This window comes from Crocuta crocuta, unplaced genomic scaffold (genome assembly GCF_008692635.1).
Source record: "Crocuta crocuta isolate KB4526 unplaced genomic scaffold, BGI_CrCroc_1.0 scaffold271, whole genome shotgun sequence".
In the NCBI taxonomy this organism is placed as follows: domain Eukaryota; kingdom Metazoa; phylum Chordata; class Mammalia; order Carnivora; family Hyaenidae; genus Crocuta; species Crocuta crocuta.
Genome location: NW_027527824.1, coordinates 1,486,254 through 1,512,316, shown reverse-complemented (window position 1 = coordinate 1,512,316; position 26,063 = coordinate 1,486,254). Strand labels below are relative to the sequence as shown.

The window sequence follows — 26,063 nt, the reverse complement described above, 5'->3', positions numbered from 1 at the left end:
AACTCTACCTTTCAGGGTTGTTGTGAGGATGTAACGTGACAATATAGCACTACAGTAGTTAACTACTACCAAGTAACAAACTACCCCAAAACTTAAATATAACAGCTTAAAATAACACATATTTATTATCTCACACAATTTCTGTGGATTGAGAATCCAGAAGCGGACTGACTGGGAGGTTGTGGCTCAGGATCTCTCATGAGGTTGCAGTCAAGTGTCAGACAGGGCTGCAGTCATCAGAAGGCTTAACAGGGATCCACTTCCAGGCTCAGTCTGTGGTTGTAGTCAGGCCTCCATTTTTTGCTGGCAGTTGGTCAAAGGGTTTAGTTTTTTATGCAAGCCTCTCCATAAGGGTACTCTTGCTGTGGTGGCTAACTTCCCCTGGAATGAATGATCCAAGAGAATGTGTGCTACCAAGATGGAAGGCATGGTGTCTTTTAGAATACAATCTTGGAAGTGATATACTATAGCTTTTGCATTTTCTATCGGTCAACAGCTTAACCCTGGTACAATGTGGGAGGGGAACACAAAAGGTTGTGAACACCAGGAGATACGGAGCATTGGAACCAGCCATTGGAAGCTGGTTACAAGTGGCCAGAGGGGTGTCTGGCACACAATTATTCATCAGTAGCTGACATTATTTTCCCAATGCTCACAGACTGTGTGGGACAACAAGATTTGAACATAAAAAGATGAGAGAGCTTCTCAACGTAGACTTGAATTGGGTGATGTTCAATTACATGGTAGCAAAGGGTTTGCTGGACAAGGGTGGAAACCAGGGCAGGCTTCCTGGCAGAGATGAAAAGGACAGGAGAGGCCAATCCAGAGAGGAGACAGAGTCAAGTATGTCAGGCACTATTGGTTGCCTTCCTACAGCCAATTCCCTCTTCCTTATTCTAGCAGCAAAGTACCTAGACACAGGGATCATCCAAACCATTCATGGAAATGCGTTCCTCTGCACCAGTAAGTAGTCTAGCAGTGGACATATGACCTCATTTTGGTCCAAGAGATGTAAGGGGATGGTCTGCTTGCAAAGATCCCCTCCTGGACAACACAGGCATGAGAGAAGAAGACCCTTTGTGCTCCCATGCCCTTTCTTCCTGCTTGGGAGGACATGGTGCTTGGTGCCGCATCAGTCATCTTGTGATCACAAGAGGAGTCCCTTTCAGAGCTTAGAATTAGAAAAGCCCAGGTCATTAAACATGGTTGAGTCACCAGACAAACCTGGAACTACCTTCCTCCCCTCTCCTAGTTAAGGAAACAAAAGGTTTAAGCCTCTAAGTCAGGTATTACTTGCATTCTAACTGATCAGGTGAGCAAAGTATTCCAGTCCCTCCTGGGCTTATTTCCTTTTCCCAAGGAAGACAGAGTGGAAATGTGAACAGGAAAGTGACTTGGCATTGGAGGCATGAGTCCTTGGTCTAACCCCAGCTCTGCCTCTGAGTTGCCCTGTGATCTTGAGCAAGTCCCTGCCCCTCTGGACCTCCAATAATTATAGCTAATATTTATTGACTGTTACTGTGTGCCAAGCACTCTGCTAAGAGCTTCCCTTGCATTATCTCATTCAATGCTCACATCAACTATAGTGTGTCAATATTATTATTCTCTGTATTTTATGGATAAGGAGACTGAGGCCCAGACACATTAGGTAATTTGCCCAAGGTTACACACCAAATTAGTGCTGGATCTCTGGATTCTGAATTCAGGCTCATCTCTCTCTAAAGCCTAGGCTCCTGACCATAATGCTGTACCGCCCAGCAGTAAAAGGAAGTCTCTGGACAAAACGACCTCTAAGGGCCTTTCCAGCTCAAATATTCTTTGATTTGCTGTCCCATTTCTAGCTACATGATGAACAAACCAGCTTATCCTAGAGAAGAAAGAAATAAAGACTGTCTTTAGCCATCTGAAAAGCTGTCATGTGAGTCGGAGATTAGACTTTCTCAGTGTAGCTCAGAGGACATGAACTGGACCAGTGTGGGGACACTACAGGAAGAGAGTGCAGCTTATATAAGAAAGAACTTTCTATCTGCCATTCAGCAGGGAGTAGAGGTATGCACAGAGATAATGACTCCCCTGTCATGAAACTTATGCAAGCATATGCTTGATAAACCTTTGACAGAAACACTCTGTTGAGTAGGTATGGGAATAAATAAATGGCTTAAACCTTATGGTAGAAATTAAATGGGAAAATATACTAGAATACTCTCAGCACCACAACTGATACAATAGTGGGAGTCAATAAACTGGGATTTCTTTTCCCTTTTGGCACTGAGATTCTTAGATCTTAAGATTCTCTAATGTGGACTTTTGGCTCTTTGGCTCTAGTATTCTACAGTTCTATAACTTCAACACACTGTGTTCTGCCCTGCTAAACTGGTATGGTTTTAATATTCCAACTATCCATGGTTGTGTGGGTCTAGATGTTGAGCAGTCTATGATTTTGTACCTTAACAGTCTCCAGCTTTAACAATCCAAGATTTAATAAAGTGTCTCTCAGCAGCTCCAGAAATATGAAGGAATTGTTTCAAATGCTGTACTTCAGCAACCTAGACATACCTTGGGCCACTCCCTCTGTCCATCTTACCTCTCCAAGGCTATCTCTCCACCCTAGCCTCAGGATCTTCACTCCAACCAACCCTCCTCTGATCTCTATACCATCCTCACTCTGCTATCTCCCCAAACACGAAGGAGGTACATTCACTCTCTATCTGTTGGCAATTATTCATTGAGCAAGGATCTGCTCTGTGTCCAGACTTGTGCTTACTTTAAAGGGGATATAAGGGAATGAAAAGGCATGGCCATGACTCTCAGAAAGCCTAAAATTTAGGGACCCAAGTCTCTTGCTTTCCTTTAAGCTCACTTCAAGCTCGCCTCTACCAGAAAATTTTCCATTATTCACACAAAATATCTGGCACCAGTAACCTCAATCACAAATGTGAAGATCTGAGTTCTTTGGTTGGTTACTGTGCACATTCTAACTTCTCTGTCCATCCTGTTTCCCTGATTATAACTGAAGTTTCCCCCTAAATCAAGAGCATGTCTCCTCAGCCAGACTGATAGTCTCCCAGAGGAAGACCAGGTATTCCTCATCAGACTAGAAGCTCCATGTAGACATGGGCCATGCCTCCCTTATATCATACTTAAGTTAAAGATACAGTGATGTTCTTCCACTAGATTAACAAATTCTCAAAGGCAGTTCATAACTGTCATTGGACTTAGGATTTTATAAAAGCAGAACTCACATCTCCTTTTAATATGGGGAAGTCCCCAAGGCCAAGAAAGGGCTAGCACCTTCATTTGGGGTCCATCTCTCTGACAGCAAAGGGTCTAGGGCTCTTCTCTCTCTTCCTATTTCTTCAATCCCAGCTGAGGACTCTGGCCACAAGGGATATTTTCCCTAAAGAAGATAAACAAATAAATGGAAAGGGGAAGATTCAGAAGATAGAATAAGAATTCAAGCCTCTCCCCAACACGTCCAGACCTCTTCTTACTCTGTCCTGGGCCATCTTCTAAAAGCTGCCGTNGGCCAAGAAAGGGCTAGCACCTTCATTTGGGGTCCATCTCTCTGACAGCAAAGGGTCTAGGGCTCTTCTCTCTCTTCCTATTTCTTCAATCCCGGCTGAGGACTCTGGCCACAAGGGATATTTTCCCTAAAGAAGATAAACAAATAAATGGAAAGGGGAAGATTCAGAAGATAGAATAAGAATTCAAGCCTCTCCCCAACACGTCCAGACCTCTTCTTTCTCTGTCCTGGGCCATCTTCTAAAAGCTGCCGTCCCTCTGCCTCTCCCAGCAACTCAGAGCAGTAAGTGAAGATGTCAGCACTTTGGACAGCACCCAACCCATTACAGTTCTCGGAGCCAGCGGAAGCCAAGCTCTCGAACTCCCTTAGCCTCTGGGTGATGGATTTCCTCGTTTCTCAATTTGATTAAAGCCTAGTAGATAACCAGAGCGCATTGTTCCTTTCTCTTCTCTCTTCCTGATGAACATAATTAACTCCGTCAGGCTGGGAATACTTGCTCTTAAATAGTGACTGCCCAACCCCCACCCAGGCATGCGTCAGTAATACACAGTCAAAACATTTGGAAGATAAACAGTCCTTCCTGGGGAATGGAAGTGGGAGAGGAAGCTCATCCTGAGATATACAGGGGCTGTGACTGGAGACTGAAAAATGGTGGTTGGGTAAAGAAAATCTTAAACCGAAAGTCAGGAAATCTGAAGTTTCTTCTGGCTTTGCCACTAATCCAGATATGATCTAGAGCAAGTCACATGCCCTTTATGAACCTGTCTTTCCATATATAAGATGAGGATATTGGACAAGAGGATCTCAAATGCTCTGTTCAGTGCTTAGATGGGGAGGGTTAAAACAGAAGGAAAGAGACTTGCCTAAGGTCACATAGCAAGATTGTGGCAAAGCTGGTTTTGTATTTATCACTCCTGGCTCTACTTCAGAGCTATTTCCTTTGCACAGAACTTCTCCCTTCCTCCATATTACAGAATTTCTTGTCTGGGGATGTGGCCAAGGAAGCTGAAGACAGGTGGGATTGAGATTATTGGTGCCAATAAAATAAAATAAAATTTAAGATGTGGAAATGCTCATGTCTCTGAAGAGAACAGAGAACATAGTAGAAGTAATTAAGATTAGGGGAAAAGGACCACCTGATAGAGACAGAAATTCAACCCCAAACTCAGAGAATCACAGAGAGGCTTTTTTTTTTTTTTTTTTTTTTTTTTACTTCTCCAAGGCCATCCAGCAAGGCAACTGTAGAATCTTCTTAAAGAGAAAGACTAAACTCTTATCCTGATTAAGTATTTGGGGGTATCTCTGTCAGAGAAGGAACAATATTAATCACCACATATGTATTAGGTTACTAAAGTGTGCCCACCTCTGTATATGGTACTTTAGTGGGGGTATAAAGAGTAAGACATAAATTCTGTTCTCTGTATCTTTGATATGCTACTTCTTTTACTTAGAATTACTTCCAGTGCATTTGTGTGTGTCCACATACTGTTGTTCTACTAAGGCCCAAACTGAAAGTTTACCCTCGTGGGAAGATATCCATAACCTTATCCAGATACCACTTCTCCCTCCTCTGAATCCCCAAAGCATTTTCATTGTTCCCGTTTTACAGCACTCAGCATCACCTGCTTTAACTGCTCCCAAAGAGTGAGTGCCTGTATTATACTGAGTTTTGAATGACTCAGAATACTCAACACAGATTTGAAATGTAATAGAATCCCAGTAAGTACTGGATGGATTGACAGATGGACGATGAATATAGATGTATGGGTGACTGGGAGATGGAGTAAATGAAGAGATGGATGTGCGGATGGATAGATGGTTTATACGGGTAGATGGTGGGTGAATGGATGGATGAACAGTTAAGTACATGATCAGATAGGTGGATAGGAATGTATAAATGGCTAAATGGGCTGGTTGGTAGGTAGGTGGATGGACAGGTGAATGAGTGCATGAATGAATCTATGGGCAGCTGAGTAGAACAGTATGTAGGCAGAGAGTGAGGCTGGTGAATATACGATGAATATATAGTTTGATAGTAGTGTGGGTGAATGGGTAGATGGGTATTGCATGATTGTATGAGAAATGTCAGGGTGGATGAAAAGAATTATGGGGAAGAAACATGGAGATGTTCCTAATATCACAAAGATGATTTTTATGGAGACTTTCCATTGCTAATGTCAGAAAAAAAAAGATGATGGGGATTTGCTGACTCTGTGTGTAAGCTGAGTCAAAAGTGTGCTATAAAGCCTCAAAAAACCTCAGGCAATTTCAGGCTATGCCAGTGGAACTCTAATATCAAGATCAGAAAAGTTGACAGTCCTGCCCTGACATGTTCACACTGTCCTGGAGTCTTTGTTCTGTCCTGTGCATCTGGGGAGATGACGATCTCCATGGCTTGTCCACAGAAGAGATACAGTGGGAAGTAATATGTAAAATCTACCACACAACTGGTGAAAGAGCCAGGAATGTTCAGCCTGAAGAAAAGCAATCACCATGTCTCAGGATCTGGCTGCCTCTTCTGGGACACGTCCTGCAGCCCCAGGGGCAAGGCTGGGTCCCAGAAGTCACAAGGCTGATGTCTCAGCCCCATGTGAGAAAGGCCATCATACAAGGGAAGGACTATTTAAAGAGAGTGAGCCCCCCATCTCTGGGGGTACACAAGTAAGATCTGGACATTCTCTATCAGAGAAGCTGCAAAGTAAAGATTTGCTTGGTATAGAAAGTAAATAAAGACAATGTGAAGGTCTCTTCCCACCCCAAATTATACCATCTGTTCATGTCTCAAATTATGTTTAGCTATGCCCTGTGTTCAGATTGGAATGCAGGGAATAACTGTCCAGAGCTGAGGGTTTGGGGAGATTTGAAAGAAAAGTAGGGTTTATGGGACCCTCAACTTTCTCTCCTTGTAGGACTGGAGTTTGAGAAATGAGGGGGAGGTGAAAATGTCCTTTCAGAGACCCAAATGACTGGGAGGGGCAGAATCAGAGCCACAGAGAGCCAATCCATGACCTAGATTCCCTGTAATTAATGAGCCTACGTCACTGACGTGTTGGCTTCTGATCAATGCTGTCTCCCCAACCCCGCCCAACTCTCTGGTATGAGAAGATTAAATCAATTAGGAGGAGGAGATCTGGCTGGCGCTGGTTGGGAACAGAGGATAATTCACTTACATAACAGGGGATTGAGGTTTGGACTTGGCCCTTGAGTAGTGGGAGTGGGTCCTAGACCCCAGGACTTTGGGGAGAGACTTCAAGAATTAAAAGTGAATGCAGAAAGGGCAAGGGGGTCCAGGGAAAGGGGGAGTGATGACCCCAGGCACAGGCCCATCTTTCGTGTTCCTGCTGAGAACTAACCCCTTATTTTCTGGGCTGAGAGAGGGCCAAATTGAAAAATTACTCTTCTTACCCCAAATAAAAGGGGTCCCAGCCACTAGGATCATTCAACAATGAAAATCTGACCAAACCTTTCTCCTTAGCTGGCATTTAAGGTCCTGTAACCTCTCCCACCACATGTCTTGCCTCCGGAGGGTGAGGGTGGGTAGAGAGGAAACAAACACATCCTGGTTTTCTCTCTGTGCCGGATCCTGGCTAGGTACTGAAGGTATAGAGAGAAACAAAGTCCAGTTCCCTCAGAAGTGTTGCCTTCTGAGGAAGACACACATCTGCAACACTCTGTGCCAAGCAGTGTAACAGAGGACTGCAGTGGCAGGGGCAGAGGGGGCACAGTGAGGGAGGCCTCCCAGGGCCAGTTCCAGAAAGCTCCCCAGAGGAGGCAATACTTGCACTCAGTGAGCCTTAAAAGAAGGATGGATTAGTGGGAGTTCTTCAGGCCCACCTGGTTGAGGGAGGGCCTTGGGTAGAGGGAACAGCATGTACAAAGGCACGGCAGTGAGACAGCTTGGCATACATTCAGGAAACTAGTTGATGTGGATGGAGCCTACAGCAAAAGGCAGGAATGGGGGAGATGAGGCCAGAGAGGTAGCCAGGTCCAGGTCTCGCTTCTGATGGCATGCCAAGAAAGGACAGAAGCACTAATCCCAAGAGTCTCTGATCAATCCACGCTTCCTGAGCACTGACAGTATGCCAGGTGGGATGCAGGCCTGGCTGATACCGCTGGAGTTCCACTTGTGGGATGGGCCTGCCTGCAGCCCTTCGCCTAGGATACCCAGGCAAGCAGTCTTACTGGTCAAAATTGAGCCAGTCCCTGGGGGCCTGCTCCTGATGCCTAACTGGCATCCTGAAGACCAGTCCTATGGTAAGTGAGGTCCCCATAAGCAAATTCAGATAGGTGAGAAGCAGTGATGGGCTAAGACAATATTCTGGGGATGGAGGCAAGGTATGGATTAAGAAATGTTTAGGAGGTGGACTGAAGGGCACAGCCAGGGTTTTTACCTCTGGCCATGCCATTCTATGGGAGACCCGGGTCGGGAGGGAAAGAAAATGAGCTGCAAAAGTTTCAGGCTGCTTAAGTCACAGGATACACCAGGTGGAGGTCCAAGGAGCCTTGGGCATTCAAGTGAACCACTCACAAGCTGCCTATAGGAAGCGGGCATGTAGCAATCCCTCCTTTCCATCATTCTTTCCTTCAGCAGCTGAGTGACTCCTCTCTCCAAGCAGGCTCTGGGCTGAGCAGTGAGGCACAGATCTAGGATCAGCCTGTTCTTTGTCCAAAGGGCCAGCAGTAAGCACAACACTTCTAGCACATCCAGGACTTGTCTGCATTAAAACTTTGGCTGGTAATTAAAGCCAGTGCCTGAGATTTATTTTCCTGTTGAAAGATTTACGAACCAACCTTTGTGGTGGCAAGCAACAGAAATTGACTCAGACGAAGCAAAACAGAAAAAAAAATTATTAGCATTCCCACTGGGCATCTCAGAACGGATGAGAAAGCTGGAGAATCAAGTGAGTGGGCACCTGAACTCACAGCCAAGGTCATACGGTAGGAACAGCTGGTCCCGATGCCTCTACTGGCATGGTCTCTTAATGTCTCCACAGCACACCTCCAGATGTGACACTGCTGTGTGACATGAGCACAGATATATTCTAATGGATCTTCCTCCCTGCTTCACCAACTGTCACATCAAAGTCCTGAGCCAGGAATGGCTGGCCAAATTGCCAGCAGGTGACAGTGGGAGAGAATCTGGTCCCCTGCAGCTTTGAAGTGGAAGGTGGGGTCCTAGCTTCCGTAAGGACTCACCTAGTGGGGGGTTCGTTCAAAATAGAAAAAGGGATTAATTTTAGTCAGGAAAAAATGTGACAAACGTCCACTCCATTTTTAGTGAGGACTCCCTAAATGCTGGATGTACTGCCAGGTGTTTTATATACACAGATCTGCAAGGCAATTCTCTAACTAGATAATGGCTGATCTCATTTGATGGCTGAGGAAACAGGTTTTAGAGGTGAAAGTTAACTTTTCCAAAGTCACTCAGCTAGTAAGTGATAGAGCCAGGATTTGAATACAGGTGGGTTCTTTCTGTTGTTGTTATAGAAACATCATGCTGTCTCCCAAATTGTAAACAGACCTTTTATACTTATGGTTCCAAATATGTTTTTTAAAAAAAGTAGTGGCACAGAAAAATGTCAAAAAGTAAATATTCCAGTGTCTTCACAAAATGGTTGATGGGATAATGGGATTATTGAGTAGTTTTTTCCTGCTTTTTTATGTTTGCCTGTACTTTTTTTTTTAAGCTAAGAGCATACTTTACCTTAATAATAACAAGAAAAAAATAAAAGTAAAACAATTTTAGACATTAGAACAGTATTAAATCAATTATGGAGAAACTATGCATAGAAAAAAGATGGGAACGAAATTTGTCAAAAATGTCTCTGGATAGTGGGATTATGGGTGTGTTTATTTTCCTTTTAACTTCCATTTTTCAAATTGCCTATAGTGAACACACTCTGAACAAAAAAGCAAAATAACTTAAAAAAACAGGTATAAAATTATATTCACAAAGAGATGATACTGCCGTGTTTTGGTCGTTTAAATTGCTGCAGTCATGTCCCATAGTGGTGGGAAAGTAAAGGTAGTTCTGGGTTTTCTGGGGCAGCCTGGCAGTCCCCTGCAGTGTCTGCTGCCAGAGCTGGCCCGGCTGGCATGGACCACAGTCACCACACTTATCTCAGGCTGAGCGCTCCAAGCCAGGGTGGGAATAACTCAACATTCCTACCTCTTCAACAATGTGTGTGTTATCAGGCCCTGCTACACTGTAAGGACTCAGCCCTTGAAGCTGAAATCTCTGTTGGTTTTATCTCTCGTTTCACAGGCTTCAAGGTTTGCCTTCTCTGCTGTGAATGGGGCAGGGCTGGTTAGCGGTGTCAAACTCAGGTCCCTCTGAGGTGCCTTCTGCATCTTCAAATCTGAGGTGCAAGCCCTTGGTCCCCTCTCTTCCCTGCACTGCTCCAGCCCCCAGTGCCATGGATGGAGAGAGGATGGAGGTTCAATCCTGTCCTGGCTCCGGTCTGGTGAGGGATTTAGTCCTCCAACCTCAGGGAGACTCCAGAATACTCCCTGCCTTAGGAATGTCTCAGTCAGATGGAAGAGGAGGTCCTTATTTTACAGGAGTTCCCAGTGAAATGGGTAGAAAAGACAGGAGAGTGGGGCTGATTCTCATACAGGAGGAAATCAGTCTCAGCCAACCTTGACTCCAGAAACTTCTGTCCCAGGACTCCCGTACCTTTCCAACACCTATTCCAGGTGGGACAGTCAACTACCAGGGTCTTTCCTGGCCTCCAGGGCCCTCTGCTCCCTCCCCTTCTCTACCTCCCCAGTCATATGGAGCTTCCTTATGCCCTGTGCATCCTCCAGTCCAATCCTCCCTCCAACCCAGGAGCCCTTCCACCTGCCTCCCCTGCTCTTCAGTTTCTCCCTGGCCAAAATAAGGGAGCCAGATACTCTTGAAGGTCCTCCAAACCAGTGGAGACATTCTGTGTCTCCTTAGCCCCTTTCCAGACCTCTCCCCTTCCCTCTCCCTTACCAGCTTCTTAACTAATCTGATCCCCTTCCTCCTCCCAGGTATGCCTCCTTTTTGGAAAGCCTCCAGAATCTCCAGGCTAAGACCCACTCTGGCTCTTGCAGTGACCAAGCTGCAGCAGTAAAGGATGCAGCGGGATAGAGCAGAGGTGGCTAGGGAAGGAGGAGGGCTCAGGCCAAGGCCGAGGTTGAGGAGGCTGGGCAGGGCAGACGGCCAGCCCCTTGGCCCAGGCCAAAGCTACCTCAGCAGCTTCTGCAAACCTTAGCAAGGCATCTACGCTTGGGTGGAGCTCCAGAGTTGAGAAGCTCATGGGGGAGGGGAGTGCCTGCTGAGGTCAGCAGAGCCTCCAGAAACATCTCCAGAGGAGGAGGAAACCACAGAGAATCTCAGCCCAAACTTGGGCCTCAGGGATAAGAGGAAAAGACACTCCTTATTCCTTAGAGGAAATGACTCAGATCCTGGGAAACTAGAATCCAGGGCAGAGAGGGTCCCCAGAGGACACCTGCTGGGTATAGGAATCTCCCTCACTCCTGCACAGGCCCATAGAACCCCTGTTTGTGTGCCTTCTAGGGCAGGAAGCTCATTCCCATCTATGGTAACCCATTCCTCAGAGAGCTGCTTTATGCCTCAACTATCAACTTGCCACTGATGCCTCCTCAGTGCCAGGATCTGTGCTGGGTTCTGGGGATGCAGACATACATGTAGTTCCTGCCCTCAGGGAGCCTGCCATTGAAGTGGGAAGACAGATACGACCATATACTGCAGGGAGAAAGTGGTGGAAGCCCAGAAGCAGTCCTGAGCCAGCTTTGGGGCTGGGGCGGGGGTGGGGGTGGGGGGTTCTGCCTCTCAGAGCAGACCACAGACCCATGGGGGCCCTTAGTAAGCCAGCAGCTTCAATTGCCACCTAAACACTGACAACTCCAGCTTTGCATCTCCAGCCCTGACACAGCTCCTGAACTCCAGACAAATATCCAACTGTCCTTCAACATCTCCACCTGGATGCCTCAGTATCTCTAATTCATCAGCACCAAGGCCGAGTGCACCCTCTCTGCCCACCCCTTTCCTGGTCTTCTCACTCACAGCAGATGGTACCATCATCCACAAGCCAGACATCCTGGAGCCATCCCTCCTCTGCCCCACTATATGGTCACCAGGCCCCAGGTGACAAGCCCACCACCCCTCCAGCCTCCACACCACCACCCGGCCCCAGTGCCATTGTTGCCCACCTGTACCCCAAGCGCCTCCTTTGTCTTCTCCCACTCGGCCCCTCCAATCACAAAGTGACAGTGATCTTTCCAGAAAGGAAAGCAACTGTCACCACTCTGCTTAAAAGCCTTCAGTGGCTTCTCCTTGCCTTTGGGATAAAGGTTAAAATCCTGACCAGACCTGGAAGGCCTGGCCTTTGCAGACCTCGCCAACCGTATGTCAGCAACCCCCCTTCCCCCATCTCCTGCCCTCCCATCTCTGGCCCACCAAGCCTTGTCCCCTGACCTCAGGCCTCTGCACATGCTATTCGCATAGATGCCCCATGGGTTCAAAGACTTGGGGTGCCCTCCTTGTCTCTTCCAAATGACTCCCAGGACATCTATTCTTTGCATGTTCCCTGGCCCTGAGCACCAATCTCTGGCCCTTGAAGGAACAGCTGTGGACACAGCCTATGGTTACAAAGTAACTGGCACATTTGGAGCCCAAGGTCCCAGAACCTCCCAGTGTTCCCAGAGGAAAAGCCCTGACTCTGGCTCCAAAATGCCTTCCAGATCTCCCACTCCCCTCCTGCTCTCTTCCATTCCTGGGCTGGGAGCTGGAGTGGAGAATGGGGAATCCTCCCCATCTCCTCAACCCAGATTCTTCCTGGGCCTTACAGTGGGGCCCAGAGCTGAAGGGTGAAAGAAATGAAGTGCCCAGGGGCGNAAAAAAAAAAAAAAAAAAAAAAAAAAAAAAAAAAAAAGAAATGAAGTGCCCCAGGCTGCTACACTCCATCTGGACCTGCAAGCCATGTGCTCCCTGGGCTCCCAGACAAGCCAGTCATCCTCAGGCCTCAGGCCAGGTACGCCTCTTCTGTGCAGTGTGCCAGGACTCCCTGAGCAGGAGTCCCGTTTTCCTAGGGATCCCGTGGCATGTAGTACACCCAGCGCTACCAATTTGCCTGTTGTTGTGTTGATTCCACTCCCCAGAGAGCTCAACCTGCTTAGGAGCCACATGTTTTTCCCACTGCACCCCAAGCCTGACTCCAGGATGGTCCCAAAAGAGAGGCTCAGAAAAGGCTCAGCATTGCAATGTGGGACTAACATCACATAAATGTGTGTTTTACTTTTCTTTTCACATAACTGCCATTACACTCCATCTCCTTTGTCTTGGACATTTTGTGAGAAGATGGACCTATGAGTCTGACCAGCCTCACCTCCTACCCTTACTAGCTGTGACTCCAAGCAACTGCTCAGCTTCTCAGGGCCTCAGTTTCTTCCCCTGAGTTATCCCCTCAGTTATCTTCCCCATAAAATGAGAACAGGGACACCTGGGTGGCTCAGTTGGCTAAGCATCGGATTCTTGACTTCAGCTCAGGTCATGATCTCACAGTTCCTGAGGTCAAGCCCCACATCGGGCTCTGTGCTGACGGTACGGGGCCTGCTTGGGATTCTCTCTCTTTCTGTCCCTCCCCTGCTGGCACTCTCTCTCTCAAAATAAATAATTTAAAAATGTTTTAAAAAATGAGAACAATGTCCTCCTCTGAGTTTTCATAACTAAGTAAGCTATCTTATGCAAAAGTTATGGCATACAGTATGTGCTCAACAATTCCTTTCACTCTCCCCACCCCAACCTTTGAGCTCCAATGGGAACTTGGCATTTACCTCCATGAACCTGAACCTATGGCTGTCACCTATGTATCAAGTCAATCCAAATCATTCTGAAACCCAATCCTGCCATCCGACACAGTCACCTTTCCATCTGCAGATCTGATACACATGTTTTATTTGGTTTCATCCAAGTCCTTCAAATATACATCAGACCAAGCATGTCAGCACGGAAGGCTGGGCCATGCGCAGGGCTAGTCTGCCTTCCAGACTGCCATTGATCCACTAATCAATTTTCCTCTACCAGCTGTCCAGGCAGCTAGGGATTCCCCTAGAGTATCACTCTTTGATCCCGCCCCTCATCTTGCCATAAAAATACCTTGGGAGATGTTCCAAATGCCTTTTGGAAATCAAGATTCTTAGGACTCTGACAGAACCCTTATTTAGCACTCAGGGTCTCCCAAAGAGAGAGGGGAGATTAGCCTGACTTCCTTTAAGTAAACCTCTGCAGGGTCCTGGTGAGCCTTGCATTTTCGTCTTCTTTTTTCAATGATACAAATCATTCTTTTTCTCTCTTTGTTAATGCTGTTAACTCTGAAGAATTTTTAGTCTTCAGTGAAAAGTCTCACTTAGAAATGATCTAATACAGGCGACTTGCCTACAACAGTTGGCTGTTGGCTGAAAGCAGTTCAAAACACTTAAATGAGAACCTCCCTCTACCCCAGGAAATCTGCCTTCTGAATGAATGAAGGTTTTCTATAGGAAGATAAATTTCCATCCTGCTCTTTCGACTTGTTATAAATGTGGAATGGTGAAATTCAAATAATCACTGCCTTCTTGTAATATTGAGTCAAACATTCACTTGTTAAAAATATAACAACACTGTGCCTTAATAAAAGCTTAGCTGTATATTTTAAGACCAAGAAAATAAGCTTAGCCAACTATGATTTTCAAAGTTTTGTAAAATAGGGAACATAAAAAGCCAGACAAGAGGGAGCATAATGAAATCCAGCAGGAATAATTTGTAATTAGAAAACCCCATGCAATTCTTCAGCCAAGGATAATGGTGATCCATCTTAAAAACACATGTGTCCCATGCTGGGCACTGATGAGGCTAATCAGACACACTCCACTGACATTATTCACAATACCGAGGGGCCCCTAATTGCTGGTGGGTGCAGACAGGCAAGCTTCTGCTGCTCCTCTCAGGAGATGATGATGATTAAAAGCAGGCCTGGAGCCAAAGGGCCAGGGGTGGAATCTCAGCCCTCCTCCTATGCACACTGTGGCCTTGGACAAGTTGCTTACCCTCTCTGGGCTTCAGTTTCCTCATCTTTAAAATCAGGACTGAGAATCGCTACCTTTGAGGGTGGTGGTTATAAAGACAGCCGCTATGTGAAGTCTGCCTCACCCAAAATGTGTTCTCTCCTACTCCCCAGTTACTGCTGGGCTGTTCATAGGAAAGCTGAAGGAGGGTTCTCTTCCCTCTCCTCATCCTGCTGCCTCTCTCCTCTGTTAGGGACACTCAGCCCCTGCCAGAAGATTCAGCCTGCGTGGAGGGATGCTGTGCCCACAGCAGCTCTGCCCTGAGTCCTGGTGTATCCTCTCCTCCTCAGGGGGCCCCATCCCACTCTGGACCACAGCTGGGCCCTGGTCCAGCTGGCCTGCTAGTGATCTGCCCAGGCTAAGCAGAGGTGGCTTGGCTAAAGGTTCTTCATTTTGNACCATCTGGGGTGGGTGGGAGGGTAGGAGGAGTGGCAGAGAGGGAAGGAGAAATGCACTGTTCCCGCACTTCCTCCTCCCCTGCCTCTCCCATGGCTGGGCACAAGCTGTGTTCAGTCTAGCACTGTCCTCAGCCCCAGGAAAGCTGCCCCAGGGGTTCCTGCATGATGTCCCGGGGGATGGAAGTGATCTGTCTCTGTACTGCCTCCACNCCCCATCCCTCCCCCTCCCCCTTTTTATGTCCTTCCCTGGTTCAGCCTGTCCTGCCTGTTGAGTACAACAGCTCTTCTCTGCACTTGCCACGTGCCTGCCCCTTCCCGGCCGAGCACTGGGGCACAGGGGACGATGCAGGCGAGGGCTCTGCCCTCCGAGCACTCCTCTTATAGCACCAAGAGCACAGGCCGCTGAGCACAAGCCTCGGCTGGACTCTCCACTCGGCCCCTTTTAAGCTGTGTGATTTTGGGTCAATTACTTAACCTGAGGGTCCACTTCTTTATTTAAAACTTAAGGCCAAAGTACCTCCATTTCAGGACCACTGTGAAAATTAAATACAATCATGTATGTAAACCTCTCAAGTCAGCACACTGCCTACAGAGGAAGCTCACTCAAGTCTGTCACCCTTCCCTTCCTCCCATCTTCCTCCCTCCTGCTCTCCCCAGAGCCGGCTGCCTCTTCCAGAGAGGGCCATGACAGTTCTACGCATAGATGTTGAGACCTCCCCCAGCTGGGCATCCTAAGAGCCAGGGCTATGGACTTGTGTGGGGTCAAGCCCCGTGCTGTGTAGTGTGGGGGTACAGACCAGCCATGGCTCTGCCTGCCAGGTGCTTTCTTTCAGAAGTAGACTCAGGCCTCTGACCTCCTTTTCTCTTTCCCAGTGGCTAATTAGGGCCGATTGTGGGCTCCTTTTTAGCCTTTCCTTTTCTGAACTTCCAACTGGCTTCTTTTTTCCTTTCCCGGGGCAGTGCTGAGGACATACTAGCAGGGCCAAGCTGAAGCCCCTGCCATAAGCAGGCAATGCGCTAAGAAGGGGTGAGAGCTGTTTATCCTGGGTGTGCCACGGGAGCTGCTGAGGCAAAGACTTCGGGGTTGGCCCAACAGGGAACTGCGCAGGCTGCCATCCACCCCTCTGGCCTGAGGTTCCTGTCTTAAGTCCAGGAATATGTGGGGCATCCAGTAATCAGTGTTCTGGCCAGACTTCAAGGTCCTCCTGCCCACCCCCAGCCTTGCAGAGAGTGACAAGCTCCTAGAGATCCCCATGGATATAGTGTCCCTGCAGAGTTAGGGGAAACTACCCCAGTGTGCCTGAAGCTGAATGCTTTCTCTATCATTTTGGGACACAGCTGGGGAAATCTAGGGACTTAGAACCTGATCTATTGGGGAAACCAGCACTGGGTCATCCTGATAAATGGCCAACATAAGACTAGAAAGGCAGAGGCAGCTCTGGGGTGGCAAGAACCTCCAGTTCTCGAGGCCTAGTCTGGTGGTAATAGATGCTCTAACTGCAAAGAGCAGGGCTCTCTGTAGGCTCCTTCATGAGCTGGGAGCTCCAGCACTCCAGAGATGGGAAATGGGTGAGTCAGGAGTCCCAGGGCCAGGGATTAGCAGCGAAGGGGGCCAAGACCCAAGGTGGGTCCCCAACATCTTCAATCGCTAAGAAAGGATGGAAACCACAGTGAAATAAAGCTGCTCCAGGTGGACAGAGAGGAGAACGGCCACACCGGCTAAAGCCAGGCAGGGCCGCCACTTACAAGGAATCACACACCAGTGGAAAGGGTAGGCAGGTCAGGGCGATGTCATATAGAAGGTCTGAACAGTAGCAGAGAAAGACACAAAGGAGGCTGAAGGCAGAGGAGTCATTAGGAAGGCTTCCTGGAAGATACCTGTCACTGTGAAGGTCAAGAAGTCTGGTGTCAAGGTTCAGGAGGTGAACTAAAAGTGGGCTCACCAACCTTCTTAAGAACCAGAGCCTGTGGTTGCCTTGGCATTCTAGGTGGGTGCCAGGGGAGTGATGCTGGAATTACTCAAGCCAAAGTGTCCTCCACCCTCCAGCTCCAGAAGGCAGGAGGCTGCCACGTGTTCTTGTCACGCCTTCTCACCTGGAGCCAGAGCCTGCTGCCTGATGGCTCCTCTGCTAATGGCTTCCAGGTGTGTCCTTGGGCTCCCAGGGGAGACATCCTGGAGGACACCCCCTCCAACCCAAGTCCCACTGCTCTGGTCACCTTCAGCCACAGAACCTCGGCTGGCCTGGGGAAGGCCACGGAGCACTGGCACAGCCTCACTGCAGGTGCAACGGGTATCAAAGGTCACACTGTTTCTGTCTCTGATTGGCTGCTGAGCTCTGAACCCCCTCCTCAGGGTCACTTCTGGTCCCTGGTCCCTTCAGTGCAAGGGACCCAGGGGTAATATGAAAGTTACCCTATGGAATGAGATGGCTGGATGGCCTGTGTCTCTGGGGAGAGGGATTGGCCTGATGCCTCCTTAGGATACTAAATGTGTCTGTGAGTCTCCAGGACTATGGGGCTGTTTGTTTCTGCACATCTGTAACTCTCTCTGTATGCCTGTCTTTGTAAATGTTTATTTCTATTTCTGAGACTACACATCCATGTGTTTCTCTGTGCATTTCACAGCAAAGCCTTCTCTGACTGCAACAACAAATTCTGTTAGTGTTTACTGTCTAATAAATGGAAGTCCAGTATCACTCTTGCTGCTTTACCTCCTTAAGGCCTTAAGTTTTAATTCCAGAGTTATTTCTAGCCTAAATGGAAGGGATCTGATTCGTGCTTTGCTGGGGGTGACTTGGGACTTAAGAGACTCACTCAGAGCTGATGCACTGAAAAGCAGCAGTGCCCCTGTGGCTTGGAGCAGACTCCGAGCTCCAAATACCTTGCAGTCACTGGGTCCATTTTCTGGTATTCTCCTGATCCAGGCTGATGCTTGAGTGAGTCTGTGTTCCTGGACCAAAGCTTATACTGACCACCAGCTTTATCATCACCATCCTCACCATTACCTCCAACTTCATCACCGTCACTACTCTCATGACCACCATTACCATTATCGCCGCTTCTACTACCACTACCACCACCACTGCCATGCATTAGCACCATCAACACCACAACTAGTACACCATGGTCACTGTCACTATCAATACCACTGTCAGAGATTTCCAGTTACTTTTCAATAGCTATTTTTCTGTCATTTTCAATAATAATGACTATAACTTTTTGCTGGGAACATTGCCTCCAAGTTAAAAGACTTATTTACCATGCTCTTTGAAGTTAGTTAGATGAGGCCATATAAGTGAAAGTGCTGGATAAAAGTATGGGAAGTGGCACCCTGATTTATCTTTTGTCTCCATTTGCTATCTGATGTGATGGCTGGTCCTCTAGCAGCCATTCTATACCAAAGAATGAGGACTATACCCTAGGAAAGGCAGAGTGGGGGCCAGAAGGAGTGCTGGTTCTCATGAATGTGGAGAAACCATTCAGACTCTGGACTGTCTACATCTGGACTTTTTTTTTTAAACAAAAAATGAACTTTTATTTTTTTATCATTTAAGAGACCATTGTTTTGGGCATTCTGATGCATGCCACTGAACCTAATCCTAATTAGTATACATCACCACATATTAGCTTTCATTTAATACTGCAGGCTAATGATCTGTATGAGTGATGGGGGGTGGTGGGGAGGGAGAGATGGGGAGAGGGAAGGATGGAGGTAAAGAGAGGAACATAGAGAAGGACAGAGAGTGAGGGAAGGAGAGAGAGGGGGGCATTGATTGAGAGATTTAATTCTGGGACACAGAAATGATTCTTACCTTTCGAAAGCAGCCATTCTGAGGCAGGCAGTGGCAAGAAGGATAAAGACATTCAGCACCATGGACAGATCAGGAACGCTGTAGTGAGGGGACCGCAGGGGAAGGTGAGAAGTTTGGTGGTAGTGGTGGTAGTTTTCTTCAGGATATGTTCATCAACCCACACTGTGCCAGGCACAGGGATAAATACCAAGACAAGTTTCCACCATGTCCGCATTTAGCCCCCAAGACCAAAACAAGGAGAGCCACATGAGACAACTTCCTAAAGCAGAGGGAAGGGACTGAGAAGCCAGCCCAGGGGCAGGGCAAGAAGACCTTGTGACAGAATAAACAAAATGCCAAAGAATAAAGGACCTTGTGGATGGAGGGAAGGCTCCAAGTTGGAAGAGGGTGAGTGGGTCAGTTGGTCTATCAATTGGTCTGTAAAGGAGTGTGTTGCACTGGTTAGAGTTGTCAGGGCCCTTCTATTCCTCAGTTACTACATCAAAGATTCCAGTCTCTGCTCCAGGAACCAAGATACATGCTTGTAGGGGTATATGGAATCTATGACTAAGACTCTATAATTCTAATTCTAAGCCTCTGAATCAGTTATCTACTGCTGTGTAACAAACCACCCCCCTCCAAAACATAATGACTGAAGACAGCAACCACTTTATTTGTTCACAGTTCTGTGAGTCAGCAATTTTGGGCTTGGGTCAGCTGGATAGTTCTCCTGGTCTTATCTAGGGTCATCCAGGCAGCTGGCTGGAAGATCACCTGGGGGCCGGTTGGTCTAGAAGGCTTCAGCTGGGATGGCTCATTTCTAGCTTCTTCCCCTAAGAAGCTTGCCAGGGTATCTACACATGGAGATGTCAGAGGACCCGGAAAAGGAAAGTCCCAATGCACAAGCACTTTTAAATCCTCTGCTTGCATCACATTTGCTGATGTCTCAATAGCCAAAGGAATTCAACTGGCCAAACCAGTCAGTGTGGGAAGGGACGGCATTAAAGTATAGATAGAAATAGGCAGGATTCATTGCGGGGGAACATTAATATAACAACCTTCCACAAGTCCTAAGTGTTTCCTTTACCACCATAAGAGTCTTACTTTCTGATTCAAACTGACCATGGATCTATGGTCTTCCAACTCTGTGGTTCTTCTAATTCAGTGCTTTGATTCCAAGATCCTATAATTCTAGAAGTAGAAGGTCTGGAGTAGCTGAGGGGGATCATGAGGACCCAAGAGTGTAACACAGAAGTTAAACTAAGGTCACTCCTAGATCTAAGCAAGAACCCACTTGCCTCTCCCATTCCCATTCCTCAGCCCCCAACTTCCTGCATACAACAGGGCAGTGGCACAAGCACCAAATTGGGAACCAGAAAACCTATAACATAGGCCTTATGGCATCATTAATTTGGGGTGGCCCCCAAGCATCACTCTTATAACCAATAGAAGTATCAATTCCTATTTTCCAAATGACACAGAACAGTGGTGAAGCCAGGAGTGCTGGCCCCACTAACTTCCACTGTCAGGAGCCTGAACCTAGTGCAGCTTAGAGAGTTTAGCTCTCACCTCCTCAAACTGCATCTATAACTGCAGAGACCCTGAGCTTTAAGGAAATCAAGATTTAAATAGGTTACTGCCCTTGATCTGTCCTGGCCTTTACTTGCAAAACATAGGAAGAAGAGGGAAAGGAAGGACATGGGAAGGGAGAGGTGGGGAGGAAAGGAAGACCCCCCAACCCTACTTCTTCCCCCTCCCCCCACCAACTCCTGCCCCTGACTCAATTGAATTTACACTGGAACCCTGGCTGGCCTTGAGCCTCTGTCTGCTTCGCCTTTCAGCCTCCCCCAAGAAGAGGAGTGTGGAGGCAAGAAACAGTTCCACAAAAACTTTATAGCTAGAGGGACCAGCAGCACTCACTGGCTGAACCACCTTGTAGCACAGGTAAGGAATTAGAAGCCCAGAGAGGGACACGAACCTGCTCACAGTCAGTAGCCAGCCATGAGTAGACCAAGACCAAAAGTAAAATGGGGTCACTTCCCTTCTCTAAACTTCTGTTTCCAATTCTAACCTGAGGGTAACAAACCCAGCCTGGGGCACCACTTAGAAACTGTAAAGCACAGTACAAGGCTAATAAAGAATCAGGTTTTTCCCAATGACCTGGGAGTCTGGGTGGGGGAGGGTGAGTTGAGGTGGAGGCAGGAACACTTATGACTTTGAGAGGACTCATCCAGCTCATTTATTCTAGCCTTTCCCCAGAGGCCCAGGCTGCAGAGTGGAGGAGGAGGGTATTAAATACCAGAGAGTTATTTAAAAGCCAGTTTCTGGCCCCTCAAAAGCAGAGTTTGGCCTCTGCTGACTCAATGGAGAAAATGAATCTTGGGCCTATGGATTTTCCAGTGTCTCATGGTCAGTGGCAGCGGAGGGGGGCCGGGGGGGAGAAGGAGGGGAGTGAGAAATGGGAACAGCAAAGCCTGCAGTGGAGTTTTCCCCTCCCTGCCAGTGCACAGGCTACACTAGAGTAAAGAACCTGGGGCCTCCCCCACTACCTAATGACTGAACTTCATCATGTCAGCCCTGCCCAGCTGCTCCTCCACTTGCCTCAGAGGAAGAGGAGAGCAGAGGAAAAGGGGAGTCTGCCAAGATATAAGGGACCCTAGACATCCCAGGATGCTACAGACCTAGGAAGACTGTCTTCCCCACCCGACTATGCTACAGCACTATATAGCTGGGATGGGGCCAAGTTCAAGGTCACACATCGAGGTGGGGACACCAACTTGGGCAAATCACAGTATTGCCTTCCCTTCCATGACCCCCATCCCTAAAAGGTCAGGGGGCACAGGACTGAAAGCCCTCCAAGAGCACCCTGTCTGTCTACACACACACACACACACACACACACACACACACACACACGTTTTTCAGACAGGAAACTGAGATCTGGAAAGGCAAACTTGCCTAAGGACTTCTGGAACACTGAAACATCTCTGATGGACAAGATGGAACTGGAGGTAGATGGGGAAGGGGCTATCTGGTGGGTGACCACAGGAAAGCTGCCAAACCTCTGCAGTCTCCTTACCAAGGCTCAGTGGACTTTATAGAGGGCAGGGCCTTTGTGGGGGAGAAAAGGAGCCCAGTCAAGGAGCTGGAGTTAGGGGAGGGGACAGTGCCTTGGAAGGCTCAGAGAGGGGCTTGGGAGTCTAGTGGGGTAATAAATTCAAGAACTGGGTTCAGTGTAGCTGACAAGGTTGGGGGGGTGGTTCTCAACCTGCAAAGGGCAGTCACTCTGCTTGGGTGGGGCTGGGGTGACTCATTTGCTTGAGTCCTAAGGAAACTCTGAGGGCCTGAGCTCTTTGCCCACAGGGTCCCCTGGGATCTAACCTAGTCACACTCTACAGAGATAGAGCCTAGGATTGGGAAGGCTGCAGCATAGAAGACGAGCAGGAAACCTGAGCTACTGTCAGGCTTGGGTCTCAGTCAGCTTTGCAGCGTTGGCAAAAGCACTTCACCTTTCTGAGTGGCTGTGTAAAGTGTAGAGGAGGTCTCACCTTGCCTGTCTTAGGGTCAAGTAAGAGATTTTTAAATCATTATTTCATCCATTTGGTCCCTTCTCCATGCTGAGCTCGGAGATGACAACACAGGAGACCAGAGCAGTCCTGAGTTCAGTTGCTGACAGTTAGGGGGCTCAGAAGAGTATCAGCCCTTTGATTGCTAAGTGAAATTCAAAGGAGAGAGAAGGAAACCATGAAGGCTTCCTGGAGGGAACAGAACCCAACCTGAGCCCTGAGCAGGCTGTGCTGAAGGAATACAGTCAAGGGGAGAGAGCACCCCAAGTGGGGAAAAATGTATGAACAAAGATACTTCCAGTGGATCCATCAGAGAATGAATACAGTCCCAGGCACAATTGGACTTACATTTATTGAACACCTACTGCATACTGAATGCATGACAACATGGAGAGGAAAATTCCTCCAGAGAAGAGAGACCCCAAAATAGCTCACAGACTTGGATCCAGGGGAATTTGAACAGAGAAGGGGAACACCTACATAAAGAGGGGAGGGGAGGGGAGGGAAGGGAGGAGGCTGGGTAGGGGCATTCACAGAGATAGCAAGTAGAGACTCATTCCTTTTACTACCTACCATGAACTTGCTATGCTGAGGGCAGAAGGGAGATGAAACTGGGCAAAACGACACAGGAGCTAATTAGTCCCAGAAAAGGGCAAAGCCTTGTCCTGTCACAGAGGGGACAAGGCCCCCAGACCCTAATTGATACAACTTTTCTTGTTTCAAAGCACTCTCCATTCGCATTGCCACAACAGCACTCTGAAGACTAAAAAGAACAGGAATTCAGAAGCCCATCTACGTTCCAGAAGTTGACAGAGGTGGAGGGAGGTCCCAGGTCACACCATACCCACCCTGGCATCTGTTGCCAGCTTCAGTTTCCTGGGATCTGGATGAGATTCCCTGTTGCACTAGTGCATCCTAGCGCGGCCACTACCTTGGACAAAGCCTTGGGCAAGGAGCCTACGGCCAGGTCCTAGGTTAAGCCCAGACAGCCACTGGCTTTGAGGCAAGTCCTTGGTTCTCTGGCCTCAGACTTCTCACTTACAAAACATAGTCGCTGCCTTATTCTCTAGTACCTGATGTTTCTAGGTTGTCTCTGGGCCTCTTTTCTCCAACTGAGATGCCTAGTTTCCCCTCTCCCCCAAGGGCTGCCTGCTATTCTGCAGCCCTTTCTCAAGGAGGCCATTAGCACACCAGGAACCAGCCACACAGGGTCCTAGAGAAGGGACTCTGGCTTTGGCAGTTGGTTTGTAATTCCTCAGAGGATGGAGGCAGAAGGGGTTCTATGCAGTGGAACAGGGAAGCAGAGACCTTTTCATCCATCCATCCATCCATCCATCCATCCATCTACCTACAAACATTTACTGCACACTCTCTCATGCTAGTCCCTGTACTGGAAACACATTAGGGAAGAAGAGCCAGTGCCTCTCACTAGGGAGATGTCAGAGCTAGGGCTTAGCGTTGATGTGGGTCAGGGCTGGGGGGAGTGCAGTAGCTGAGGGCACAGCCCCAATGGCTGCTTGAGCACCTGTGCCCATAGGAGAAAAGATATCTCAGCCTGCTACTTATACAGACCAAGGGCATGATGGAGGGCAGGAATGGGCTCAGAGCATGTTGTCGGATCTCTGGATGCAAGTGCTTGCATGCATGGGTCTGTAAGCTTGCCCTGCAGAGAACGTATCCAGGAACCCACATAACAGAAAAGTGAATATTCAAGTGTGTATGTGCTTATGAATGTATGGACACAAACCAGCATGTACTCAAATCTACGTTAACATGTATGTACATTACATGTAGTAATGGGCTTGCATGTACTTGCATGAGTCATATCTGAGCCTGCCTGCAACCATGTGCAAGGTGGTACACACCCTCCTATACATGCGTATGCACAACCAAGTAAGCATGAGTCTGTATTTCCTCACATGTGGATGCACCTTGGGCTGTTCATGTGTCAAACTTGCCTCTACATGTACAAGTACACATGTGCATGTACAACCTACAAGTACATCTTATAGACATGTCCTATCACGCATGTGCAAGTTACTGTTTTCATCTGGGAGTGATGATGGGAATGGGAAGAGAGATGCAAGGGGGAGGGGAGCCCCCATCCCCCCATCCCAGCATCAACAGACCTGGTCCTTGATGTTGTTGGTCTTTGCCTGGGACCCGGGCCACCGCAGGGTCGGCCTCTTCTCCTTAAGTGCTATTGATCTGTTGGTCAATCTGTTAAATATAACCTCAGGGAAGAAGTCAATCCAACAAATGTCCCTAATTTAGGAGAAAGACTAACTGATTCCTATGGGGGGGTGGATGGGGGAGCTTCTATCCCAACCAGCTCTGCTGATACCAGAATGGCCTGGGGATCAAGTGTCAGCCTCTCCAGCCTGAATAATTCATGCCAAGGCAAGGAACGCTCCCTTCCGAGGAGCCTATCTCTTTAAATCAGGTCTGGAGCTTCCCAGTTCTGAAGAAAAAAAAAAAAAAAAGCCAGAACAAAACAAACCTATAAGCAGCTCAGCCCTGGCCCTCTCTGAGACCCCCTCCCCCCTAACCAATGCTGTAAAATCTGCTCCAGTTCTCCAAATCTCTGGAATTTCAAACCTTCCCACCCATTCACCATTTACAGGTGGGATACCCTGGAGGGGAGGAGGGGCGTACCTAACAAACCCAGGCTCCTGAGACCCAGTAGAACAATGAAATGGGGTGCCCAAGTACTGAGAGGGGACAGCAAAGAGCTGAATCACCACACCCACCAGGTCCGAGGGCCTAGGAGAGTGCTTGGGGGAGGAGTCCAGCCTGGTGGAGGAAGCCAGATGGANAAAGGGGGGGGGGGGGGAGGGAGAGGGGGTGTCGCTGACTTCCCTGGGTGAGGGTGGGATGGGGTTGAGAAAACGTTGGTCCCACAGGACCTGCAAGGGTGGTGACCCAGCCAGGCCTAATGTAACTGGGGTTGCTGATGGGGGAACCAAGGCTGGGGATTTTCCAGTCTCTCCTAGCACAGTCCTCTCCTTGGCCACACAGATCAGGAAGATGCTGAAAGACGAGTAACTTTCTCAGCCCACCCCTCATCCCTGCCTGGGTTTGAAGGGGGAACTCTAAGGTTCTCCCCCCAAATTCTCGCACTGTGGTGCTGACCCACCTGCCAGCTCTCCCTTGCCCGGCCCCGCCCCACACGTGCCTTAGAGGGAGGAGGAGGAAGGAAACAGCTTCAACCTGGGCTGTGGAGGGGGGGGAGGAGGAGGAGTGGGGGGAGATGACAGAGAAGCAAGTCAGAGCCTCGGAGAGCCAAACTTCTCAGCAGCCCTGGAGCTGGAGAGTGGGGGAGAGAAAGCTCAGCAGCCGAAAGCTCTGATTCTCGGGAGCCTCCCACCCCGCCTCTCGGCGAGGGCGCGGAGGCTCCGCTGGGGGAGGAGGAGGAGGCGGGGAGGGGGGAGACAAACCGACAAACCCTGCCCACTCGGCTCCAAGCCCGCAACGGCCGCGGAAGTCGGAGGCCGGCGCGCAGGGCGAGGAGGNCCGGCCCCCCCCGCCCTGTCCCTTCCAGTGCTACTGCTTCGGCGGCCCCAAGCTGCTGTTGCGCTGCGCGTCGGGCGCCGAGCTCCGGCAGCCCCCGCGGGACGTGCCGCCTGACGCGCGCAACCTCACCATCGTGGGCGCCAACCTGACCGTGCTTCGCGCGGCCGCCTTCGCCGGCGGG

General features: G+C 48.7%; 1 protein-coding gene and 1 long non-coding RNA gene across 3 annotated transcripts in view; one reads left to right on the top strand and one right to left on the bottom strand.

Moving 5' to 3' along the window:
- On the bottom strand, positions 1-24,835 carry LOC144241806 (uncharacterized). 2 transcript variants are annotated; one of them, XR_013338200.1, is made up of 3 exons: positions 24,499-24,835; positions 18,825-18,902; positions 1-381 (listed from the first exon to the last, which is right to left on the bottom strand). It is a non-coding gene; the product is annotated as an uncharacterized LOC144241806 (long non-coding RNA). The 2 variants fall into 2 exon arrangements; XR_013338201.1 differs by lacking the exon at positions 1-381 and adding an exon at positions 3,531-3,650.
- Positions 24,836-25,396: 561 nt separating this feature from the next.
- TPBGL (trophoblast glycoprotein like) overlaps positions 25,397-26,063 on the top strand; it is a 2,833-nt gene continuing 2,166 nt past the window's right edge. The window contains 2 exon segments of the mRNA XM_077777694.1: positions 25,397-25,410; positions 25,835-26,063. The exon segment at positions 25,835-26,063 is cut by the window's right edge and continues 240 nt beyond it. Of these exon segments, the coding sequence (XP_077633820.1) occupies positions 25,397-25,410; positions 25,835-26,063 (243 nt within the window).